This window comes from Vidua chalybeata, chromosome 11 (assembly GCF_026979565.1).
Source record: "Vidua chalybeata isolate OUT-0048 chromosome 11, bVidCha1 merged haplotype, whole genome shotgun sequence".
NCBI classification, from domain to species: Eukaryota; Metazoa; Chordata; class Aves; order Passeriformes; family Viduidae; genus Vidua; species Vidua chalybeata.
The window spans coordinates 1894414-1921073 of NC_071540.1; the positions used below are offsets into that span (position 1 = coordinate 1894414).

The window sequence follows — 26660 nt, forward strand, 5'->3', positions numbered from 1 at the left end:
TGAAGGGTGACTTGGAGCCTGTGGGAGGGTTTTGTACCGTAACTCCGTGTTTGGTGTGAAGTGTCCTGGTTTAAGCCCAGCTGGCACCCACAGCTGCCTGCTCACTGCTCCCCTCACCCTCAGTGGGATGGGGAATGGAGCCAGGGAAAAAGTGGGCTGAGATAGAGACAGATTAGTAGGCCAGGAAGTAAAGGCAAAATAATAATAATGATAAAAAAATACACAAAATGAGCAATGCATAATACAATTGCTCACCACCGATGTCCAGCCAGTCCCCAGGCACTGATTCCTGCCCCATGGCCAACTCCCCCAGTTTATGTGCTGAGTAGGATGTTCTGAGGTCTGGAATATCCCTGTGGCCAGTTCAGGTCAGCTGTCCTGGCTCTGCTCCCTCCCAGCTCCTTGTGCTCCTGCTCACTGGCAGAGCACAGGAAACTGAAAAGTCCTTAACTTGGAGTAACCTCTTGGCAACAGCTGAAACATCAGCAGTGTGTTACCAACATTATTCTCATGCAGAATCCAAACCACAGCACTGGACTGGCTACTAGGAGGAAATTAACTCTCTCCCAGCCCAAACCAGGACAAAGGGGATCTGAGTCAGTGGCACAGCCAGGCCTAAGGATGCTCCAGGCTGAAGGGCTGCAACTGGCTCTGGTGGCACAGGAATTTATCTAAAACCCAAGGGGTCCAACATGACAAATCCTTTGGATAGACACACTTGTTTTCCCAGTGAGCATCTGCCTACTCTGAAAACATTAAATGCATTGTATTTATAGGCGTTTTGTATGGCACTTTGGTGTTTTTTTCAGGTGGAAAAGACAGAGCAGTGTGTTCCTTCCCATCATCGCTGTGTTCAAGCTGATCCTGCATTCTCTGCCTGTTTATTGGTTTCTTTTTTTTAACTTTTGTCCCTTCAGTTCTTAAATCTTGGGGCTGCCTTGGTTACCTTCTGTAAATGAGAGACTCCAGCAAGAGAATATTGACAGCACCTTTTCTCTGAGGCATCCAAGGGCCTTACTGAATTCCTTACCAGCCCCATCTTGAAGGCTCAAAGTTTCCAGCTCTTGCAGTATTTGCTGCCTTTCCCACTAACTCTTGCAGTATTTGCTGTCTTTCCCACTAATCCATCTGCTGACAGTTTTGATTAGGCTGTGATGGAACAGCAAGTTTTCCTGATTGCACAGAAAACCTTTAAAGTGCAGCCCAAGGCTCTGGGCACAGGAGGTTCTTTCCAGTTATTGCTCTTTAAACCCTTTAGCTCAGCTGGAGATGTTTCTCACAGGGTGTGTCTTGTGCCTTGGAAATGTGTGGAGAAGGTACAGACAGCTCCTTGCTGGTTTTGTTTTTAAACTGTCAGACAGAAAACTTGACCTGAGAATGTGGGGTCAAAGAACTTATTATTGTTTCTGTTATGCTTGTATGTGTGATGTGTGGAAGGAACCCAGCAGTAAATAGGACAAATCTTCAGGCACCTGTGTGTGTCTCCTTGTGCCAGCAGAATCTCCTGGTGGCTCACCAAAGGTACAAAATTCAAACAAAATACACTGTTTTGTACAAATTATGGAGATGCAGGGCACAGATCTTGGCAAGCCTCATCATCATCTGCACCCCCCAGCTGGGATGGAGTATTTCCTGCTGGATCCATGGGGTTTCCTTTTGCCTTCACTGAGATCAGTTATGGCACAAGAAGCTCAGCAACAGGTCAGATACCAGTTCAGGTCAAGGACTCTCACTCAGGGATGGCAATATTTTAAAAACATTCCTCTTCTGCCCTGAGTGAAACCCAATTCTCCCATTTCTCTAGTGAAAGTCTGAAGAAGCCTCCAAACAGATGTTTTGCTTAGAGTGTTGATTTAACTCAGTGAGTTTCCCTGATGTGAACAATGTCCATTCTTTCCTTTCTATATTTTAACACTGTGCTCCTTACTCTTTCAAAATGAAACACAGCTTGAAGTAAACAGTCCCATTTTTACCTTTGTGTGTGCATTAAACAGCTGCTAAATGGCTTTTGTGCTCCACACTTAGAGGCAGCTGTTTCTGTGGTCAAAGCCTAGCCACACTCTGCCTTTGCCTATGTGCCAATGGAAGTGGGATTTTCTGGACATTGTGGAGAATTTCCACGTGTTTGTGGCTTATGAAATCAGGTAGCATTTGCTAAATGCAAATTCAATGGTTTTGTTGGAATCATGGAGTTTGACATTGGTGGGGAATCCCAAAGGACCTGCCAGGACAAAAATGTGTCTCTTCTGCTTATGAGGGACAGTGCAGGTCCAGAGAAGTTGTGCAGAGTGGCTTTGAGGATTCAGCATTAATAACTCACCTAACCCAGTACAGTGTATTTGCACTGATGTGGAAGTGGAGACAGCCCATGTGAGGGTCAGGACTGGGACCAGCAGCAATATTTAGCACATGGCTTCAAGAAAGCACTGTTGTATGAAATATCAGTAATGTAGCACTGTGGGTCCATTTCTCTACCCATTTTCCCTTTGTTCTCACGACTTTTGTTCCAGATTGGAGCAAATGACAAGTATCCATTAAAACTTATTTAGCCTTCACACTATGAATCCCTCTGCTGCAGTGTTGGGAAGTGACTTTTTCCTGTCTTGCAAACATATGGAAATGCACAGCAAACCCTTCACAAAGTCTACAATTGAACAAATATTGCTTCAAAAGCCACCTTCTGTGGTGAAATAATACAAAACAGCATGACCAGTGCAAGCCAAAAGAAGATATTGAGGAAACCTTCACACTGAAAACAACTGAGTATTTCAGACAGAAAGAAATTTCTTGTGATTAATCAAGGATATTATTCTCTGGCTTACACCTCATTTCCATCAGTATAATAAAGCAGAGCTCGGTGGAGTTACTCCTGATTTATAACAAAGCAAGAGGACCAGAGTAAGTACCAAATAGGTCACATTCTCTGCTGATTGCTACCTCACATCATGACTGCCTGGCTCTGCTGGCTTTAAAATACTTTCTGTTTCATGTAGGAGCTTTTTATACCATTTGTACTTGCTGTGTAGGGGAGAGGAAAATTAATTGCAGTCTAAATTAAATCCCTTTGGCATGTATTTAGATGTGACTAATAGGACTTCTAAAAATATGTTAACTAACAGGCTTTATTGGGAAAAAAATAGAACATTTTAATATATGCTTGCAGGTAAAGGTGATCTACAGATTGAGTGTGCCTTTTTGGGATCAGCTCAAGAAATTAGAGTATTATCTAGACTATCACCTCTCCAGTCTTTGACAATGTCCATCATGTGCTACCTAAGGTGGTGTAAAAACACCTCTTGTCCTTTGTGGTTCAAACACCTTCTTCTGTGTTGTAAACTTGGACAAGTAATAAAGCCAGGTGCACCTGATTTTGCTGCTCTCTGCCATTATCAGACCACAAGCAGATACAGTTAATTCAGTGGAGCTTTTTGCTGGGAAGCTGACAAATCCCTCCAGTTTAACTCTCTGGAATGTTTCCAGATGAGTGGCATGCCCTGTGCTTGCTGTTTGGAGCTCCTGTGCTGGGACAGTGAGCACCAAGGGCCCCTCAGGTACCACAGGTCCCAGGGATGAGGATCCCAGAGCAAGGGGCCAGCTCAGGAAATGTGGGTACAGGAATCAAGTGCAGGCTCCTGCACCTGGCTCGGGGCAGCCCCCAGGGCCAGAACAAGGTGGGGGATGAAAGAATGGAGAGCAGCCCTGGGGAGAAGGGCTTGGGGTGCTGGTGAGGGAGAAGCTCCATGTGACCTGGTGGTGTGTACCTGCAGCCTGGAGAGCCAGCCCTGCCCTGGGACTGCCCCTCTGCCCCTGTGCTCAGGTGAGGCACACCTGCAGAGCTGCCCCAGCCCTGGGGCCAGCACAGGAGGGACCTGGATTGGCTCCAGGAGATTACAAAAATGATCTGAGGGCTGGAGCACCTCTTCTATGCAGAAAGGCTGACGAGGTTTGGCTTGCTCTGCTTGGAGAAGAAAAAGTTCTGAGGAGACCTTATTGTGGCACTTCAATACCTAAAGGAAGCTTGCAGCAAGATGGAGACAGACTCTTCAGTAGGGCCCATGGTGACAGGGCAAAGGGCAATGGTTTCCAGCTAAAAGGTGGGGGGAAAATTTTCACAGTGAAGGTGGTGAAGCAGCAGAACAGGCTGCCAGAGAGGTGGTGGATGCCCCTTCCCTGAAACATTCAAGGTCAGGTTGGACAGGGCTCTGAGAAGTCTGATCTCTCTGAAGATGTCCCTGACCACTGAAGGACTCAATGGCTTTTAGAGGGCCCTTCCAGCTCAAAACATTCAAGGATTCCATTAATTCTTTTTACTGCAAAACTGAGACCTATCAAGAATTTGGCCCTTGTTTACCATTCCATATCATCTGAATGCTTACATGAAGATAGATAATCCCCTTTCTGCTTCTGATTTATGTCCTGAAAATTTAGACTTATATTTTCCCCATTTTTCTGACAAGAAGAATCATTTTAACATAAAAGCTTAAGTACAGTGGCAGCTTAAACCACCAGCCTAACGAGTTTAAAGTATCTCCCCTAAATGAAGGTCCTGAGATCACCCCCACTTCCATATTGAAACACTCTCTCCTTTTGACTTTACATTTGGCTGAGGAAAAACATTTGCTCTTCAAAAATATGTTGGGAAGTTTATCTATAGAACTAATGATAGAACAGACCATGTTTCTAAAATAGTCTCCTTTTAGCCTGCTTATCTCTTCCCTGACATTTCTTACTGAGCATCAGTGAGCAGGCAGCTTTGTACTGACATCTGAAAGCAAGGCTCCAGCAGCAGCGTGCAAAAGGCTGTGGAACAAGCAGTCACATGGTTTCTATATTTTCTCTCTTTGTTTACTGTGTTCATAATGCCAAATGGCAAATTAAAAGAATGCTCTAATCCCAAAGAATAAAGCATGGTATTTCTCCTTCCCACATGGATGGTTGTGATTATCTTTGGGGAGGGAAGGCATTTTATAGTAGGGTTTTTTTCCTAATGTTCTGTTCTAGTCTTCTCTCTGGTAGTGCAAATAATTTCTGAACTTGTTTGTATAAAAACAATGTAACATATAAAGTGAATTATTATAATGAAGTGTTTGACTAAATTTACAAAGATTCATATGTGTGGTCTGCAAAAACTTTGAATGTAGGAGAAGACACAGGAATGTCCCTTTTTAGAAAGGAGCTGAGAGGTTCGTGTTACTTTGCTAAGTTTTGTAAAGACATCTTTGGTCATATTGCCTTTTTTCATCTTTTACTGCTGTGATTATGGTCACGGAATTCAAAAATTCTGGCTGCTCACCTTCATCTTTTCCAAATGCCAATTTTTAAAGTGTGTTTTATAATACACATGGTGGTACTAGAGCAGTAGGAAAACTTCCATCAGCTACTACTAATAAAGGACATGTGATGTTTAAAGTCTAATTAAAAACATATTTAAAATACAGGGAAAAGAAACAGAATGAGGTGTGGAGAGTGGCTTTGTCCTATCTGACTCTGTCCCTCATCTCACCCTTAGAAAAAGGTGATGGGAACACAAAACCAGGCTCCAGCTGAGACCTCCAGGTCCTGCCATTGCTGGTAGCAAAGTCTCTGGACAGAACTCTGGAATTGCACGGGGCTACTTGGTTTTTCTATCCAGTGACCTCCAGGTTCAGGGCTTCAGGTCTGACAGGACATGACAAACACAAGAGAAAAGGGATAAAAATGGATAAAAACATATTTTTGATACACATGGGAAAAGCATACGTTGGTTGTAAGAAGAATTTCTGGGGGGTTTTAAGCAATATGACCTTAAGGATTTTGTCTATATTCAATATCTATAAAGTTTACAGAAATAGATGCATCTGAAAGTAATTTTAAGGAGAAGGCAAACTGGTATCATTTTGTTATTTAAAGAGGTTCCATTAATATTTTCTGAGTAGTCCTTCAACAAAGATCCAAAATATCTCTAGAAATACTTTTCCACATGCATTTAATGTCTATTTCAGTGCACAAAACTTTGCAATCACACTTGGACAATTATGCAATCCAAATTCACTTTTAGCTCATAAAAACATTTTTAAATCCCCTTTAAAAAATGTACTTTAGTTTCAGTCTGTGGAAAATAGCACAGTTGTATTTGAATGATATTGTTTCTCAGAATTCAGAAGAGGACAGGTGGGGGAAATAGTATAAGACTGGGAATAAAGTCCCAGCAAATGTTGGAAAGAGTTTTCAAGGCTATTGATATTCTCAGCATAGACTTTAAGGGTCTGAGGAGCTGCTGCAAAGCACAGCAGCAATAAAATTGCAGTGCTCTGTGCAAAGTCAGTTTAAGTACAGATTAATGAGTCACTGAAACACCTATGAAATGGCAGATGGTGCTTATGGCTGGGAAGGAGAATTTCCATTTGTTATTCTAGCAAAGGGAAGTTACTGAAGTCAAACTGGTTGTTAGGAATTAAAAGGCAAACAGAATCAATGGCATTTGTTTTGTTTTGCTTGCAGACTCCATGATAAGATTGAGCAGAGAAAATTTAAGTTAAGGAGTTAAAATTTAAGTTTTTTTTGAATAATTGTGATGCCTTCTGCAAAATCTCCCTGTGCCTTTTGAGACCCCAAGTACCCACTATCCATTGTTTTCAAAATGTATTTTAAGTGAGTGACTCCAGTCAACAGCATTTATCCTTACAAATGTAGGATATTGTGTTTGTTTTCCACCATTTCCACATTCATTGTACAAAGGTTATGAAGTATGGCAATTGTAGAACTCAAGACAGGCTGGGTATGTAAAAATCTTCACTGAAAATGTGGCTGCTGACTAAAAACTGAAAAATTACGGCTTCAAGTAGTAAAGAATATATTTGGAGACCCTCAGAGCCTTCTACAAAGTACTCTCTTAGAGCTCTCCTCTCCTCCTCTGATGTGGAAGAAGCAGGAACACTTTGGTGCTTTATGGTGCCTCTTGCCCATGAGGGACCCAGCTGGTGCACTAGAAGAGAGTATGAACTGTGATTTCTTGGAGCCACCACAGCAGCAAATTCAGACCCCGGTTTTCAGGAGGTTTTTTAATTATTCTATGAAATTTTTTATGTTTATGTGTTTCTCTTGGTTTTTTGTTTGTTTGTTTGTTTGTTTGTTTGTTTTTGGAGGAAAAACATTTTCCAAATACTCTTCTTAAGCATTGAGATAATTCTTTTAAGTAAATAAAGACCAGACAAAGAAAGACCAGACAAAGCTTTTGTAGTCCCTTATTTGCACTGAACTTCTATTCAATGTTATCAGTAGAAAAGACCCTTTGGATATAAAGCACACAAGAGACTGCTCAGGATAGAGATATTAAAATCAATACATTTTTATTTGATACTAGTGCCTTTTTCCTGTATTTCCTGGATACCAGCCATGGGGACCTGGAAGAACAGAAGGGAAAGCTCACAGCAAGCTGAGATTGAAAGTTTCTCTTTATGTGTTTGAAAGGTTTCCTGTCAGCAACACCAGACTGTGAGTGCGGGTGAGGCAGCTCAGTCTGCTTGGCTCATTCCTGGTTGACACTGGTGTCATTTCATGGACCTTGAGGGTGCTACTAAACTGGAAATGACGGGAAACAGTAATTGTGTAGTTCTGGGTGGGTTTTGTGGCAGCACAGGGAACACAGTGAGATTGAGCCACCATACCTTTCAGCTTCCTCCACATATTCTAATGAGATACATTGTCAATAACAGCATAAAAACCTAAAAGATAAATTATCTTCTTAATTTAGACAAAATCAATTGCAAATAACCAGAATGATGTCTTCACTTTTCTCCCTCTGTGAAACCAATACCAAACTCATTCAGTGCCATAACTCCCTGAAACTTAGTCCTGTTCTTCTGAAGTTGATTGACAGGCATTAGAGCAGACCTTAGTCCTCCTTTCTCCTCTTTCTAGCCAGAATAATTGCTTTTTTATTTGTACAGTGCCCCTAACCACAGAACAGAAATTATCTTACGCAACAGAAATGTTTGCACAGGTTTAAAACTTAAACACAACATTGTATATTTAATCTTCCCTTTAAACGTGACCTAATGGCTGAAATCTGGCTGTACTCCAGGAAATGTCCAGACTGTTTCTGGCAGTAAAAGGATAAGCTCTGACAGTCATAGAGGATTTAATCTTGAGTACTGCTGGACATTGACAATGTCTAGTGAATCACCTGGCATCCAGAATGTCTTTGTGTCAATTACTGGACTCATCTGCCTAATCTGGAACAGCTTTTAATGCTCAGGAATGAGCTCTGGACCAACCTGTAATTGTGCATTTGGGTTTGGTCTGAGCTCCTCAGTGTCTGGTACATGAACCACCACAGTCAAGTTCTTGTGCTCTAATAAACTCCACTTAGCAGGTTACTGTAGTTAGAGATGGTCACAATAAAAACTGAGCAATAGATACCCCTGCACTTCTGAAAAAATCTGCCTCAGGGTAAGTTTATGGTTGAGGATCATCTGAATAATCACCATTGACCTTGAATCAGGTCTGAATAAAGTTTTAGAGTAATTAAACAGATGGGCAGATTACACAGGTGGCTGCTCAGGTGACAGAATTCTGCACTTGTAAGGGTCATGTGGAAGAAATTCATCTCATTGCCATCCCTCAGAAACATTTGTTTGTAAAATCCCTGACCATCAGATGACATGAGGAAGCAGTGAACACTTGAACTGGGAGACTGATAGGTGTTGCACTTCCATGATTTTGCTTTTGATGTTTTCCATGGATTACATCCTAAGCAAAAAGCATAAAGGAAAACTCTGGATGGAGTCACAAACATTTCATCCCATTTAATAGTATAATGCCATTAGGACTCCTTGATACAAACACCATTACTTACACACTGCTATGACATTACTGGTATAGCTCTGTACCAGTATAAAATACATTTCTCAGATATGGGGTCTGTATTTGTATTAAAATAACCCACAGGAAAGATAGGATATCCTACATGAATTGTAAGTAAGTTACCTCCTTTTATTTACTCCCTAGCTGGGTTAACAATTCTGTGCATAGTAAGCAGTGAGAGAAAAGCTTAGGCCATTACCACTCCTCTGAATGAAGGAAACAGGGGTTTAAATAAATCCTGGATAAAACTTTACATTGTACATTTGTATGATGCCTGTCCAATGAAAAATGGGTCAAAACAGCACAGAATTTCCCTACCCAGAAGGAAAAATTTGGAAAATGACTTTGCTGTATTTTGAACTACCATGGAGAGGGAAGAAGAATATGAATAATGATGTGCTGCTCCTATAACTCTTCGTAAGGATGAAGAGGCTTCACAGGAGTGTTGTAAATCTTTCTGTAATATCCAGAAGGTGTGAAGAGCAGGGAAATGGAGGCTCTGCTCCTTTAGTGCTGATGTCACCACACAGGCAGACGTCAGCATTGCAGCAAACACCAGTGACGTTTCCTGGGATGAATCTTCCCCTCTCGGGAAGCGAAGTGAGACAAAGCACAAACTCACTTCTGCAAAACCAGAGAGTGGCTGTGGTTCAATATTCTGTCAGCTGTGAGATTTATTTCAGTCTTTGTAAGTCTTTGTTATGATCTCCTATACTGTTATCACCTTATTTTCATAATTTTCTGCTTTACTGGGACATTGCTTTTGTCACCCTGCACTCTTTTATATCTAATTATGGAACAAATGCAATAATAAGCTGGCTGGGAATAGATGTGTTATAAGATTGTAACAATGGGGTTTCTGTTCATGGTTCAAACTCCCAGAGCAGGTTCATTGTGTACTTTAGGTACAAAACCAACTCACACCTTTTATGATCCAGGAAGATTATCTGTGGGACAAAGGGCTCTTTTGGTCCCCTGTTCCCCTCAGATCACAGTGTTATGGTCCAAATATCCCTTTATTATTTCTGTGAAGGTGTATCTTGTCTGAGCACCCTAAATTCCTGAATATTTGTGTTTAGCTGGCCCTTGCTGAGACCTCAGTCTGTTCAGAGAGCCCGGAGCTGAACCTGTCCCAACTCTTTCCCTGCTGGCACTGGCGTGGATCAGTCAGCATTATGTGCAGTGCTGGGAAACTGCAGCCTTGCCACGTGTGAGTCTGTCTGGCAGTGGGGTGAGAAGAGAGGGGTCACCTGCACAAATGGGATTTCCCACACATTCATCCCCCAGATGAGGAACAGCACACCCAGGCCTCCCTTCCTCTGCCCCTCTTTTATCTACAGGCAGCTGAAACCTCATTCCAGTCCCCTGCTCTCCTCACTGCTTGAAACTCCCTTTGCATAAAATATAAAAGAGAAGTGCAGAAGAGGTCCCTCGGTATTCTATTCTGATCTTACAGCACTGTGAGTTCAGCTCAGTAGAATAACTCTTGATTCAGGCCATGATTCACCCATTTCTTGAGCAGACATCCAGTTTTAGGCACATGAATAAGGCAACTACTCATAGAAGGATGAGAGCCCTGTGGTGGATTTTTTTGTTAGAAGGGATTTTCCATCTTTAGAACGGAGCATAGCTGGGATCATGAATCTGTACTTAACACTAAAAGCTTATTTCCTTATTTTAATGCTCATAAAATAAGTTGAAAAAATGAATGCTGTTTTATTTCTTGTCAGTGACAAGACCACACCTATTATAATATTCTACTACTTCTCTTAACAAGGGCTTCTGTTGGAATTCCTCCCTGGGAGGCAGGCACAGGGTGCCCAGAGCAGCTGGGGCTGCCCCTGGATCCCTGGCAGTGCCCAAGGCCAGGCTGGACACTGGGGCTGGGAGCAGCCTGGGACAGTGGGAGGTGTCCCTGCCATGGCAGGGGTGGCACTGGAGGGGCTTTAAGGTTCCTCCCAACACAAATCATTCTGGGATTTTGTGATTGTTTGATTTTATGCTGCATGTGGAGTCCTACAATATCTACTCCGTGGAATCCTAAGGTATGTGTCACAGCAAAGTTCTTAATAGAAGCAAACTGCTTATATTTTCAGGTGTGGAAAGGAAATTATCAATAAGTGGGCAGTAAGTTTTATTTAAGACACTCTGAAATGAAACAAAAGAACATAATTAGAAATTTTTTACCCTATTTTAATCTTCTGGTTTGCTTAGAAATAACTAAAAAGAAAATCAAAATACATTAATGGAGTAAGATGCAAATAATATGTTAAAATTTTATTAAAATGCATATAGTTGCCCCTATGAAATAATAAATGAACTAGGAATATACAGCACCTAAATAAGAAATAGGGAGGATTCCTGCTTACTCCCCTGGCAGTAAGTATCCTACTGTGCACACATCTAGTGGTAACTCTGCTCTTTAAATTTACTCTTGAACCCTTCAGTCAAAAGAAAGAGTAAAGGAAAGAAACACTGACTTCTTTCTAGAAGGCCTAACTCTAACCTACCATGGTTCTGGATTACTTTTTCATTTACAACTTCAAAGAACAGGGTTTTTTTAGGGCTTGGAGTTTTAACTAAGAAAAGCAATCACCCTTGAGCAGCCTTAAACAGAGGTGTCTGCCAGGGGAGGATTTTTCAGGGATCTCAGCTGACACCTGCTCATTCCATAGGGAGCTGGGACCTCACTGGAACATTTCTGCATAAATGAGACTGATGATGGTTCTGTTGGCACCAGCCACACACCTGGAGCTTGACACCTAAATAGCCCTATGAAAGGGATTTCAGGGGGAAATAAAAGCTCATTTATACCAGAAAATTGGAAGTAGCAATTTGATCAGAATGGAACAATAAAGAAGACTATTTACTGTAAATATTATTTATTAAAAATAAATTGAGGATTATTAGAGTTGTGTGGAAATGCTTATGTTTCCTGAAAGTGAATGGTAAAACAACAATATGTGGAGAAATGATTTTTAAAGCCAGCTGTGCCTACTGTCTGGCTCAGTGTCAGAAAACTGGTTTAATTGCACCCCTGGTATAAACTAAATTAAAAGAATTGAATACATTTCATTGACCGTTCCCATGATATAAAGCCACGAAATCCAACAGTGGATGAATGCTTTGGATTTCTTCTGTTTTCATATAAATCTTGGGCACTATTTTAATTTGTCAGCATTATCCTGATGTCTTTTAAATAAATTATCCTGAGATAAAAATATTGCATTGCACAAGAAGAAGAGCAATAGTGCAGTAGATGTTCTGCTCAGTCACTGGAGCAGCAGCTCTGCAAACACATATGAGCAAATTACTTTGAATTTTATTCAAGTAACATCAAGCACAAGGCCAAATGTCAGCAAATCAGGGAGGGAGCAATAATAAAACTACCTTTAGTACAGCTGCCCATCAGTTTCAGTTCTGATCCATCCTTTAACACACAGCAGGTTGTGCAGGAGAGCTCCCAGCAGTGAAAGCTGAGATGATGGGAGAGCTCTGGGACACTGCTGTGATCTCTGAAATGTTGCTCACAGTTAAGGATGGCACCTCTCAGGTGAGGAGCATCCAGGTCGTATTTCAGCCCTACTTTTGGTCCGTGCCTTGAGCTGGCTCAGCCAGGGGGGTGGGGAGCAGGAAATGCTCCTGCTGCCAAAGAGATGGGGGAGAGAGAGCTGGGGTAGGTCAGCTCCCCTAAAACCCAGCAGATGTTTAATTTCTTAAATTAAAATTGTTCCTCTGAACTCAGCAAAGCTCTTTGCAGCAGATAGTGTGGTGGAAGCATTTGTCTTTGTAGGACTCTGACCACTGCTCTATTTTTAATCAAATAGAATGAAAGACCTGTCCACAGTTTTGTTGTTGTTAATTGCCTCCCAGACATAGAAACATACTTTTGCTTTTAGTCATTCAAATATTTGAGATGTTGGAAACAAAAATAATCAGGAAACATTTATTGGGTTCATTTTCTTAATTTCGCTGTCTGAATGCATCCATCTGTCAAAACATTCCTGTACAAAACACATAACATGAGGTACAGGTTTCAAATTCTTTCTCTGCATAGTTTGCCATTTTGTCCAAAATACCGTTGAAAATAGAAGTATTTTCCCCATTTGTGTTTTTTTCAAGGTACTGAATCTTTGCTGAGAGGAAATGCAGCTACAGTCAGGTCTAAGGGAAAGCTCAGTGTCTTCACTGGGGTGGTGTTTAACACATTGCCTGCCAGGCTCAGCAGAAAACCATTGTCCTCCCACTCACTTCTTGGGGACATTCAGCTTTTTTCTTATTCCCAGCCTCAGGACACACCCCCCCCCCCCCGCCCCCAAAGTATTCTCTGTTTGCATTAGAGAACTGGGGGAATCTCATCAGGCAACAATTCTGGAAGCTACAGCAGCTGGATCCAGAACCATCCAGTCTCCAAGATGCCCTTGCAATGGGTCTGAATTGTGAAAGAAAGGGGAAAAAAAATAACGTTCACCTTTAAGGCTCAGAATGTTCCTCACCAGTGGAGGAATTGTTTGGCTTTGGTTCTGATCCATTTGGAGAACTCTGCTTGCTCATGTCTTTGCCCCAGTGTGGTTGTGTCTCACAGAAATTGCCCTGCAATTATTTTGTTTATGAAAGGCAAATGTACCTCTCATTTTCACGAGGTGATGAAGACCCTCTCCCAATACCAAGTTCTATTTTTGTTTTTTCCATAGTGTAGCAGTACACAATTCTAAATTGACAGCCTCTGAAATATTCATTCAGTTTTACAGATGTAATGCACTCTGCTGACAGGACACAAGTGCTGGTGTTTCCAAAAGCAGGGCTGGAATCTGCTGACTCCCCAGAAAAGAGCAGGGTCTGTCCTGTGAGCCTAATAACATTATTTGCATAAATAGTACTGGGTGGAATAGGGAATTACAGAGCTGTGTGTTCATCTAACAAGAGAGGTGCTGTGCCTTCTCTGCCACCCAGGTAGGGACTGGAGTACTGGGAATTTCAGCTCAGGATTTTCTTACTGTTCATCCTTGTGGAAATGACAAAACACATTGAAATGCAGTCAATGTTTTTTGTCCATATTCACCAAATGACCTTAATAAGCATTTCCAATGTCATGTAAAATGTTTCAGAGATTTGAGTGGCTTGGGCAGTTTTTCTCACAGAAATAGAGCACAATTCAAGGAAGAGTGCAGAAAACCACCTAAACTGCATCTCTTGGGTTAACCAACCTCATCAAGGATTTATTTCCTGAAATGGATGGATTTTGCTGGATTATGTTAGTACCAGGTGGAGTTTTAATTAAACCTCTATCCTGCTGTTTGGAAACAAAGCTTTACAATCAGTGAATTAAAAATAGCTTTCTCAGGGGAAAGGGGGAGGGGAGAGTAGCAGGGATGGAGGTGATGCTTTGAGATGCAGGATGTTTCCCGCCATGGCATGGAACAGCAGACTCCTCTTAGAGCTCTTTGGAGACTTTTCACTTGGTCTTCTTCAGGCACAGCTCCTTGTTGAAGTCAGCAATCCTTGTGCTGTTCCTGAGGCAGCTCAGAGACCAGGAATTAGTGCAAGTGATGCTTTTATTGCTCCTCTGGTTGCCCTTCCCTTTCCTGCCCCAGCCCAGGAAGCCCTGGATCAGGCTGTGGAGTTTGGGCAGGGAGCAGTTGGCAGCAGGGGTGACCCAGGTGCCCAAAGCACCTGGACCTGCAGGATCCCTGTGTGTCCTCTCCATCCATCCAGCTCCAGCATCACAAGCCCTGCAGCTCTGCGCTGGGATGGAAAATCACCTGCACCCAGAGCTCACGTCAGTGCTTCCCTTCCTGCTCTGTCTCTTGTGTCTCCAGTGGGTGCCAGCACAGGGTCAGTCTGACTGTGACACCCAAATTAAAAATCCCAGAAAACCCAATGTAAAATAAATGTCATTTTACAGAAATACTTCATTTCTGAAACTTGACACCAAACTTAGCCCACTCAGCACAAAATTGAAAATTTGGACTACTTGAATGCTTACAAGCTCTTAAATGAAAACAAAGCTGCAAAATACTGACATGTTTTTTGTAATGACTATACATTTATTAATGAGAGTACTAAAACTCTTTGTCCAGCCAAGGATGACCTGAAGTTACCACCCAAAATACTAATTTGCCTTTACAAAATTCACAGCATTCAAACTCCTGTCAAAATTTGCCTGTGGTTTGTTCTTTTGGACTCGACATCTGCTCCACATCAGACTCCTCGGATGAATACGGCATTCGCAGCAGTCATTCAAAAGAAAATGGAAAAGCAGAAAAGCAGGAAAAACACTCAACTGCAGGCCTCACTTCAAAGTCTGGAGATGTCCTCACTCACACTGGAGGTGAGAGCAGGGTGAGTTTAAAGGAGTCAAATCCAAGCTAGCAAAAAAAAGAGAAAGTCAACCAACTCACAATTTCTGTGGTTAAAATGCAATGCTCCTTAGTCCATCTTACCCTTGAAGTTCAAAACATTACTTTGGGACTGAAATAATAAAGATTTGTTCATTAATTATTTAGTCAGTAGAGAAAAATGAATCAGTTACTAGCCAAGCCAAGATCTGTAAAATTTAAATTATAATTTAACTTACTACTAATTTTCTGAAGGCTGAGTATAAAACTCTTTGTTAAAAAGCTGCTAACACCTTTATATATATATATATATATATAAAATATTATATATTATATTATTATTGTGTATATATATATATATATATATATATATATATATATATATATACTGTGAATTTATTTTAAAATATTATGTATGGTTTTCTTGGATCCTCAAAACCTTTCTAAACAGAGCTGGGCATTCTGCTAATGAAATCCCTGGGAAGGTAGGAGGTACAGTGGTGTTTATTTGCAGCCTAAATCTTTGTGCTCGAGGACTTGGCTGTTCAAGAGTTTTGCTCTGGTACTTGGCCAGCTCAGCCTTTGGATAAATGTTGTGGAGAATGCAGGGTCTGAAAACCTAACACTGAAAATGAGGCAGATGTGCAGGAGGCACCATTTGCTCACTCACTGCTGTCTGCTGCCTTATATTCATGCTTCTTTATTTTTGTGCTATAACTTAGACCTCCATTGTTTTTGTTTTTTTGGTTTTTTTTTGGTTTTTTTTTTTTTAATTACTACCTAAGAAGAAAAAAGGAAGAAAACCAGTTCAGCAGTGATGACCACATATAAATGCATTTGTTGTGTATTTATCATACGTATGAGTTGAGGGTCTTTATTTGCACACGTGAAAGCTCATTATTGGTAATGACAAAAATGTAGATTGGAACAGCCTGGTCCTGTTGTTTCCATTTTCTTTACTTCTGTGCAGTCTACTACAGACTTAGATCTGCTGCAGAGTATAAAGAAAAACACAGAAAATATTTATTATAGATTTTTTTTTTACTTTAATAAGCTACCAAAATGCTGTAGACTGTGAGTTGTAAACCCTGCACAGAAATGTTGGTTTGCTGAATTTTTTAGTGCCTTTCAAAGTAATGCAAACTTTGCAATTGCTCATATCTTTCACCTTATTTGTTTTCCCTGAGATTTCACGTGTTAGACTTCTAAGAAGATTTTCTGTATGGGACTGGGCAGGAAGGATAGAGATCCAAGAATTCATGAGTAGTGAGAGGGCAGAAGAGCAATATTCAATAGCCAAAACTACTTCCATTTTAAAAATGGCTGGAGGGTAAAAATGAGAGGTGACTATTGGATTCCATAAGTTTTTCTTTCTTTTCTCCATACACAGATTAGCTGGAAATCTTGCATTCCCTTTGCCTTGCAAATACAACCACAGCCCTGACATTCAGGGAGAAAGTAAATTAATTTGCTATGCTGTCTTAATCAGGGACTTAAGCGCAGCAAAATGTGACATTTTTCACTCAGACACTATCATGAAAAGCAGTGAGCTGGGGCCCAGGCTGGTGTTACAGCTGCTGACTCCCAGGAAGTCATGCAGCAGCAGAGCAGTACAAGGGTGACAGTGTGTTACCATGGAGGCTGCAGAGATAAAGCTGCAGATGACATGAAAAGCATGTGACAAAGGTGCCCCACAGCTGATGCACCCAAAGCTGAAAAATCTGTGAGAAAGATGTTTAGCACCCGGCTGATACCCACAGTTCCATTCTTGTTTTCCTTGAGGGACAGTGGTGGACTCTCCCCTCTGAATTCCAGGGGCAGGCCTGGAAGAAAAGAATGATTTAAAGCTCCCTGTGTGTGAGAGTCCAGTCAGGCACCCCTGGCCTGCAGGAGGGATGAACAGGGCAGGACCTCCAGGCAGTGCCAGATGCCCTCAGCCGTGGTGGCCCCAACACCTGCAATGAGGTACCTGAGTCCCTGCCTCTGGAAATGCAGAGTTTGCTCCTGTGGAGCACTCCAAACTCCAAACTGGAATGGAGAGTTTGCTCCTGTGGAGCACTCCAAATTCACCCTGCTGCTGACTCTGTGGTGTGTCCAACAAGCTTTGCAGCCAGCCAAGAGACAGGCAACGAAGTGGGGCACCTTTGCCATGGGTGCAATGGCATTCCCACCTTTCTGAGGCCACCACTTCACCTGGGGAGTGTGGGTGCCCAGCCCCACACAGGAGTGCTGTGCTCCTTTTGCCAGCTCCTTTTGCAGGGCTGCATTTCCCACCTGCAGCTCTTTGTTAAGCATGAGGCATTACAATAATCCAATTTAGACATGACAAAAATTACTGTCCCTCTGCCAAGGCACCTCCTGAACTGAAAACTGTCATTGCCAAAGAAAGGGTCACAGGCTTCAGTGGGGCTGCAAGCTTAACAGCATCAATAATTTATGCTAACAAAGTGAGGCTGATGGAAATGGGACTTACTGCCAGGAACAAGCGGAGGAGATTTTCCTGGGTCTTACTAAACTGTTCTGAGCAGGAGCACTTCTGGTCCAAATCCTTTCCTTTCTCCACTCTATGTAAGAACTTAGTGAGGCTTTTTTAGGAGGGTAGAAAAATTAATGTTTTCAAACATATTCTATTTATCTCTGTCTCTGACCCCTAAATCGTTATTCAGATTAATATTTTCTTTATTTCCTGTGATAAATATGGGAATGACTAGGAAAAAATATCTATAGGGTCCTAAATTGGTTTCTAATGATTCATTCAGCAGCACATTTATAAATAGGAAAAAAGGGGAGGGGGAGAAGTCAGCAAGAAAGAGGGAAGTTTTCAAGACATAAAACTGCCATTTTAACCAGTGGCCAGAACATTTCTGTGGTACTTAACTGATACTATTTTGTTGGTGAAGTAAATTTTTCATCCTGCTTCCTACCCTCTAGTGCAGGAAGCCTTAGTACATTTTTAAGTCAAACAAAACTCCCTCCTGAATTCTGACCAGTGGCTACAGAAACATTATTTGCAGACATTCAATTGGGATTTGTTCTCTCTTTTACTTCTCTGTTCAGCATCCGTGGCATGGAGCACATGGACAGTGGATGTAATTCACTATTTCAAGTTTTAGAGATTCCCATCTTCACTAGTATTGGTGCTCAGGTGCTCCCTGTGCAAAGAGGGAGTCAAGGTGTCCATTACAATGCCAGAGGTCTTGTGGTAAATCACGAGTGGAAGGAACCTCCTAGAATGCATAGACATCACCTTTGACTGCAACTACAGATTCATTCAGGTCTCTGTGATGTACTTGAAATTAAATCTGTATTGTCTTTCAATAAAATTAAGAGCCCTGAAGTAAATTTCAGCATGATATAACTAAGTATTATCTCACTTTTTTTAGAGTACATCTCACCAGTAGTCTGTCATACACTGCATTCTTAATCACTGTCAACTCACTATATTTTCCTTCTCAGTGAGGAATGCTGATGTTATGCAATGTTACTATATAGATCATGCTCTGGTTTTTCTACTCCTATTTTGAGAAAATGCTTCTGAGTAAAACTTCATTTTTGGCCAAGTCTTCCCCAGCAGATAACATTTTGTCTATATTTATGTGACATGATTTTATGCTTCATGGTTTTGGCAGGTGGAGGAATGCTATTTTGCACATTTTTCATATGGTGAAGAATGTACAGAGTCTAGTTTAGCACAGCAACCACAGAGGGTTTGATTTGTTTCCCTAACACGTGTGTCACATATAAAAGGCAATGTCCTTGCACCGTGGTTGTTAATAACTGGCTGTTCCAGATGGATTTGTGCCAACACGGAATCCACCACCACAATTAGCAGTAGTAGGAACTTCAGCTGGCAGCAGCAGAGAAAGCAGTAAAGATTAAATGACTGTGTGAACTGTCTCTCCAAATTAAAACTGATGTGCATTGGCAAAAAATAAGAAAACTCACACATTACCCCTTATATTCTGTTCTATTTCGGTAATAATTAGAGAAAACATTGCTGTCTGGGACTCACTATTTTTCACATAACAGATTCACCCCATTAATGACAAGAATCTGAGTAACCACACCAGTAAAACATCTCAAATTACAAAAACTTATAGATGGCTTTCAAATGTTTGAGGATACAGATAACCTTTTGAAGAAATTTGATTTTTAGAGACATTTATTAGCCTGTTACTTGTTTTTATCTAGTGCTGCATATGTACTTCCAAAAAGTCTGGTTGGAAATTCTACTAAATTGCATCCAATAATTTTGTTTTTCTGGGCAAAATATCTTTCAGGAGCTTCAAAATCTCTGCAAAATAGTACTCATGATAATACTTCTACAGCATAGAATATTATCTTGGTCTAGAGCAGATTATTGTCAGAGCTGTAATAACAACAAACCTTCCCCTTCTCAAAAGCCATGGCTGAATTATGCTAATACCTGTACAAACAAATGAATGAAAAAAAATAGTACAAGTATTTGAATAAGTATTTTATTGTACAATATTAACTGAGAGAAAATGTTCTAGACTAGCCTATGTTTCTTTAGAGTGGCTCACAGTTTATTGTCTCAGAGACATACGTCCAAAATACAAATTCTCGTCTACAGTTTAAATCAACCACTAGGAACGTGCTAGAGATCCTCAGAAATATCTTAGGCTTAAGAATTGGCCTAAACTGACCTTTGAGTTCATGAACAGTAAAAACCATCTGATTTATATGTCAGTGTGCAAAAATCACAGCTGGTAACCACAGCTTGACGAGGCTTTGCAGCTGCAGTGATGCAACACATCATTGTCACTTTGTGAAATGCTCAGTCTTATACTCCGGGTGTGTATCCCATTCCTGGATTTATTATGGACAGGATTTCATCCCATGAATCAATCAGACAGCTCAGTCCTTTCCTGGTCACTGTGAAAGCAAAGGGCAAGCAGAAGACCGAGGCTTTGCCAACACGATGCAGTTTAGTCATTAGCCTTGGCCTGTACCTGAATAGGGATGTGCCAAATTTTGGGCACTCTGGCTGTAGAATTGTCAGGATTAGAGCTATTGCTTTGGGGCTGACATTAAAAGTTCCCAGAGATACCTGGTGCCATAATCTGACAGCGGTCAGATGTCCCAAAATGGATAATAATAGATATATAATAGATAATTATAGATACGTAACAGAAAATAGCCAGGAAGCAAGGCTAGTGGAAAAATAAAACCAAATCCAATTAAAGTGTCTGCTCAGGCAAATGTTAACTTTGACTGCAGGACAGACTCATTCACTTTAGACTGCTCAGAACACAAAGGCAACACTTCTTTTCATAAGAAATGTGACCTGTTAGCAGCAACACAAGCTCAACTGGGCATGTAACCAGCCAGGCTCACCAGCAGCACAGCAGGAGCTGCTAATTTGCTAATTCTTGCATTCCCTGTGTGAATTCCTGCACTGCTCCCTGAGGAGTGCCTGGGCACTGGGAGAACTCCATGGAGAGTTGTTTGCCCCACCTCTGGAAGCCCAAGGCAAGCTATGAGACCTGAAGCCTCCCAGAGCTTTGGGAAAGCTCAGCCCTCTAAAGCCATGGACAAGCTGGGCTCCCAGGCAGCTGGAACAATCTCTAATGAATTGGACTCAGGCAGGGACAGTGGAAAGAGGCAGAGGAATGTGTGTTTTTTGGGTTTTGAGAACAGAGATTATGGATTATTTTTAAGAGAATGTATCCTATGAAGCGGAATTTATAAATAAAATGTCGTAAGTCCCAGTTCTTGCACTGCAATGTGTTTGGTTTTAACTTCATTAATAGCAAATAGGGAAAAATCATGGAAAAACACCAATTATAACACACTAAATTGCCACAAAAGAAGCACTGAAGGCCACTGTACGCAGCTGAATCCTACAACTCCTTCAAATACCCTTGCCAGCCTGCTTTTAACATCTTGAAACCACTAGAAGTTATCTACAGGAGTGGGAGCAGATTGGACAATTATACTGCTGCCAAAAAGTTAAAAAACAACCTCCTGCATTTGCTTATTGGCTGTAACACAAGACCTTCAAGCCAGGAGAGGACTTCAGACTTTCCAGGGCTCAATTTATCAATATAAACACAACACATTAATCTCACTAAAGGCAGTATTTAAAGCCCTGCTCCTGCTAGAGCTGATGAGAACCAGGTGGAGGATGAACAATAAAATGAAAGGTCGGGAGCTCCCTTCCCAAGAAAAGCTGAAGTAGAGTGTTCATAAAAGTAGGGTTCACTTCTTAAAGAAACCCTCTATTAAAGAAAAGGACAAAGGATTTTCCCAGTTCATCTTGTTCCAGAGCTCTATCACATGTGAATCTTCAGTCTGTGTGTAACATTTTGTACAGTGGAGAAAGGTCGGTATAAAAACCTAGTACAGTAGTTCTCTCATTCTTTATCCACACTATGAGAAAAGCACAGTTTATTATAAGAGGAAATAATATTTTATTATAAAATCTGCATGTAAACAAGTAACCAATTAATTGAATAACAGTTAATGGAAGTGCAAATTAACTTAATAAAATGATATCTGTTCTGTATTTAAATATATATATAATTTGATTTCTCCCATTCTACTGTGGTTCTACTCCACCCTCCCCACATTTAAGTTTAAAAAGATTTATCATTGCTTGCTTTATACTAAAAAGAGTGTACGAGCCTGCGTACAAGTTTAAGTTTTGCTCTGCAAACGAGACAAGTCTATGGTGATCGTTATCCTTTCTTATCTTTGCATCTCTGGCATCCACAAGACAAGAAGATATAGAACATATGTACACAGTGGGCATGTCAAGCCTCATATTTCAAGTTAGTTCATTTACTTGAACACACTGAAACTTAAACCATTTATCAATGAAGCACTGTAGTGTAACTTCCAGACTTGCTTGAGCACCTTAAGGCATTAATGAGAGTCTCAGTGGAAAAGCCATGGCTGTTATCACCACGAGGATCATCCACACGCTACTGAGCAGCCAGGGGTTTGTTCAGCCCGCGTGCCTGCCCTTGCTGAGAGCTCCTATAGCACGGACAAGTCATGGCAAGACTTGGATTTTGCTTTGAAAGCCATCTTCTTGTTGTTCTTGGCCACAATTCTGCCCAGGAACCGCTTGGCCTTCTTGCTGATGCTCTCCCTCCTCTTGGCGTTGGCCATCCTGCGGGCGTTGTCCTCCTTGCTGTCCTTGCGCAGCCGGATCTGCCGCACGATGCCCTCGAACAGGTCCTTCACGTTGTGGTGCAGAGCAGCTGAGGTCTCGATGAACTTGCAGTCAAACACCACGGCACAGGCCCGGCCCTCTGCACAGAAAGACAAAAAGGAAGATCAGTGGAGACGTTTTCTCTTCACACATACTGTCAGAAAAACAAAACAGGAATTGGCTCTAAGTAAGGGAAGTGCTTTCAATGCCATGAAAGAGCTTTTACTGCAAAATAGGAAAACCCAAATTTTCTCTTCATGGTTTTGCCCCCTTACTCTCCTTGGTTTTGTTGTGCGGTGGTCAAAAATCTCATTTGACCAATGGAATTGAATACATGGCAGCAATAGTCCTTCAGGCAGACTGTGCCTGTGCTGTTTAAGAGCTAAAGCTGATTTAGGAGAGGCCCTTGGAAGCACGCTTGCAGTTTGATATGGAACAGTGTGAGCATCCTGGTTTCACATTAAACTCACTTTGGGTAAAGACCCCCTACAGTGATGTACAGAAAGAAATGGGGTTTATTCTGGAAGCTGTTGAGCAATTCTGCACCTCTGCCTTGCTGTAACAAGTGAGTTTTCCACACCAATAGAAGTGGAGCTGATACAGGCCACAAGATCAAGTCATTGAACGCATCAGTAGAGGTCACAAAGTTGTGCACCACTGGATCTGACCAGGGCTGAATTTGAAATAAAAGATGTTCAATGTTCTGGGCATAAGCACTTAACCCTGGGACATTGCTCCAGCACAAATTTCCACAGTCAGCTGTGGTAAATAATGGCAGAGTTGTAAACCTGAAGAAAGTACAGATGTCAGAACTAGGACAGTCAACCATGCCCTGCCCCAGCCTGAAAAAGTAATCTCCCGATGAACTCCAGTCAATTCCCTGAGCAGGAATTTAACACTGGGAGCATGGCAAACCAGATAGGGAGAGATGGTTCATCATCAAGGCACCAATATTTCAGAGTATTCTTTCCAGTGGAAAACAAAAAAAAACCACCCCAAAACAAAAACCCAGCCGAAGAAAAAGCCTCACAAAATGTTTAAATAAGCAGAATCGAGACTGTGGTGTTGGCAGTGGTTCCTGTGCTCTAAGTACCCAAATGCCAGCTGGAGCTGGATGAGAGGATTCTCACTGATCGCAGCTGAAGAACACAAAAAACTTTTGAGTTGTGTGAGCCTGGTGCCACCAGCTCAGCTCAAATGTGATGGAGTCACCTCCAGCAGAAAGGGTTGCACAGGCTGATGGGATCCCCTGTCCTGAGGCTGCCTGGCTCTGTGACATGACACTGTGTCTCCTAAAGAGCACAGCTCAGACTGTCACATCCTGAGCCTGGCAAGTGCTGCTGCACACATACCATACAATTAAAGCCTGGCTTTAGTAGTCCTGTGCTGAAGGTGCAGTTCAGATGCATTTTTCTCTCCCACTGCAGCTCAGAGCTCTGCACAGCCACACATCTTGCCCCACACCCATCTCCAATGTTTTCTGTGGTATCAAGTCCTTCAGCACCAGCCAGCTGGCTCCATTTCCCCAGTGACCCTCAAATCACACATTTTTCTACATCAAACCAGGCCATTCCTATTAGCCATGATCCTGCATAGCCTTTGCTACTACTTTAGACAGCACTTGTAAAATTCAGTGTCTCTTACCATCAACTGAGACCTCCCGGGACCTGACCAGGTCACTTTTATTTCCCACAAGGATAATAGGAATATCCTCTGTCTGCCTTGCTCTTCTCAGCTGGATTCTTAGCTCGGAAGCCTTTTCAAAACTAACTTTGTCTGTCACTGAGTAGACAATAATATAGGCATCTCCCATTTTCATGCAGTGGTTCTGGAGCCATTGGCTATCATCCTGAAACAACAGACAAGAAATGGATTTATTTTGCTGAAAAATCTATTCAACACTGAATGATGATTTATTACTCTAAGTGCCTTAAAGATTCTTTTCTTAGCTTTATTATAAAAAGTAAGTAATAATAATAATGTAACTTCATGCTTTTAACTTTATTATAATAAGTAAAAGTAAGCCAATCTCCCAAAACATTCAAATATTTTGTTATTTAAAATACAAAACAAAAGAAATTTCTCACTTCCAGAAATAATATCATGTCTGCACTGATCAGATTGACAACCTCTAATTTTACAGTAATTCCCTGGGCTGCTCATGTAAGATACCGATTATTCAAAGCATTAAGAGAGTCTCACTCAGCTCTACTCAGGGTTTTAAACTGCCTGCCTGGCTACAAGAAATTAAATTCAGAGAGAACAAAAGACAGTATGAATTCTAATTTTTAATGTCACTTATCTGATTGAACAAATAGGCATAGCTGTTCCATTTCTACCTTTTTTTTTTTCTTAAGAGAACTACAGACCAAGCCATAAAGCAAAAGCATGAGGAAAGAGCTTTAAGTACCTGCTCCCATACATCAAACACCACGAGAGATGCTTCTTCTCCGTCAACTATAATTGATCTGTCGTATGTATTTCCTATGGGGAAAAAAAAAAAAAAAAAAAAGTTCAGCAAAAGAAGTTCTCCTCCTCCATCCCTGCCGGTGGCCGTAGGGGGAGGCTCCGAGCCGGGGGTCCCCGGCACCTCTCCGAGCCCGCTGTGCCCTCACCGGCCTCCTCCGCGTCCGCGCAGTCCTCCACGCCGCCGAAGATGCGCGCCAGGCTGGTCTTGCCGACGCCGTGCTCGCCCAGCAGGATCACCTTGTAGAGGCTGCTGTCGGAGTCGCTGCCCGAGGAGATGACGGAGTCGGAGGAGTCGGAGGCCCAGCTCTGGCGGTGCTCGCCTCCGGGGCTGTACGAGGTGCAGCGCACCAAGCCTGACAGCTCGTCGGGCGGCAGCGGCCGCAGGTCGCGCTCGTCCACGGGCATGCTGCGGCGGTGCAGGTGCTGCTGCGCCGCGAACGGCGTGCTGCCGCGCCGCTTGTCGCCGCGGTTCAGAGTCATCGGGCTGCGGGCAGGGCACGGCTGTCAGCCCGGGCTGCGGGCACAGCGGGGCCGTCAGCGCCCTCTGCCCCGCACAGCCCCGGCCCCGCACAGCCCCGGCCCCGCACAGCCCCGGCCCCGCACAGCCCCTGTCCCGCACAGCCCCTGTCCCGCACAGCCCCGGCTCCGCACAGCCCCTGTCCCGCACAGCCCCGGCTCCGCACAGCCCCTGTCCCGCACAGCCCCTGTTCCGCACAGCCCCTGTCCCGCACAGCCCCGGCCCCGCACAGCCCCGGCCCCGCACAGCCCCTGTCCCGCACAGCCCCTGTCCCGCACAGCCCCTGTCCCGCACAGCCCCGGCCCCGCACAGCCCCTGTCCCGCACAGCCCCTGTCCCGCACAGCCCCTGTCCCGCACAGCCCCTGTCCCGCACAGCCCCGGCCCCGCACAGCCCCTGTTCCGCACAGCCCCTGTCCCGCACAGCCCCGGCCCCGCACAGCCCCTGCCTCGCACAGCCCCTGTCCCGCACAGCCCCTGTCCCGCACAGCCCCTGTCCCGCACAGCCCCTGTTCCGCACAGCCCCTGTCCCGCACAGCCCCGGCCCCGCACAGCCCCTGTTCCGCACAGCCCCTGTCCCGCACAGCCCCGGCCCCGCACAGCCCCTGCCTCGCACAGCCCCTGTTCCGCACAGCCCCTGTCCCGCACAGCCCCTGTCCCGCACAGCCCCGGCCCCGCACAGCCCCGGCCCCGCACAGCCCCTGTCCCGCACAGCCCCTGTCCCGCACAGCCCCGGCCCCGCACAGCCCCTGTCCCGCACAGCCCCGGCCCCGCACAGCCCCTGTTCCGCACAGCCCCTGTCCCGCACAGCCCCGGCCCCGCACAGCCCCTGTTCCGCACAGCCCCTGCCTCGCACAGCCCCAGTCCCGCAGTCACGCTTACCTCGGGGCGCTGCGCGGAGCGAGGGCGCGGTGAGAGCGCGGTGAGAGCGCGGTGAGGGATCAGTGAGGGATTCCCCAGTGGCCGCCGCGGGAGCTCCCCGAGCTCTGCTGCCGCCACCGCGCCCCGCGCCGCTCTTTATGTCGCGGCGGAGGCGCGGGGCCCTCCCCGCCGTGACGCTCGGCGGGCGCTCCGCCAGCGCATCCTCGGCAGCGCCACCGCCCCCGCGGGCTCCGCCGCGCTGAGCGGGGGCGGCGGCGGCGCGGGGAGCCCGGGAGGAGGCGGGAGCCCCCCGGGGGCGGGGGGAGGCACGATCTGCTCCACTCCGCTGTCAGCGCGGGGGTCCCGCCCGTCGGTGCGGCTTGGCCGGCAGCGAGCGCGGGGGGAGGCGAGGGCCGGCCCCGGAGCGCGGCAGTGCAAACCGTGGGGCTGCCG

General features: G+C 43.8%; 1 protein-coding gene across 1 annotated transcript; it reads right to left on the reverse strand.

Moving 5' to 3' along the window:
- Positions 1 to 21602: 21602 nt before the first annotated feature.
- On the reverse strand, positions 21603 to 26319 carry RRAD (RRAD, Ras related glycolysis inhibitor and calcium channel regulator). The gene is made up of 5 exons (XM_053952814.1): positions 26229 to 26319; positions 24978 to 25315; positions 24773 to 24846; positions 24007 to 24211; positions 21603 to 22462 (listed from the first exon to the last, which is right to left on the reverse strand). The coding sequence occupies exons 2-5, from the start codon at positions 25309 to 25311 to the stop codon at positions 22185 to 22187; spliced, it is 891 nt and encodes a 296-aa protein (XP_053808789.1). The 5' UTR covers positions 25312 to 25315; positions 26229 to 26319; the 3' UTR covers positions 21603 to 22184.
- Between the last annotated feature and the right edge of the window lie 341 nt (positions 26320 to 26660).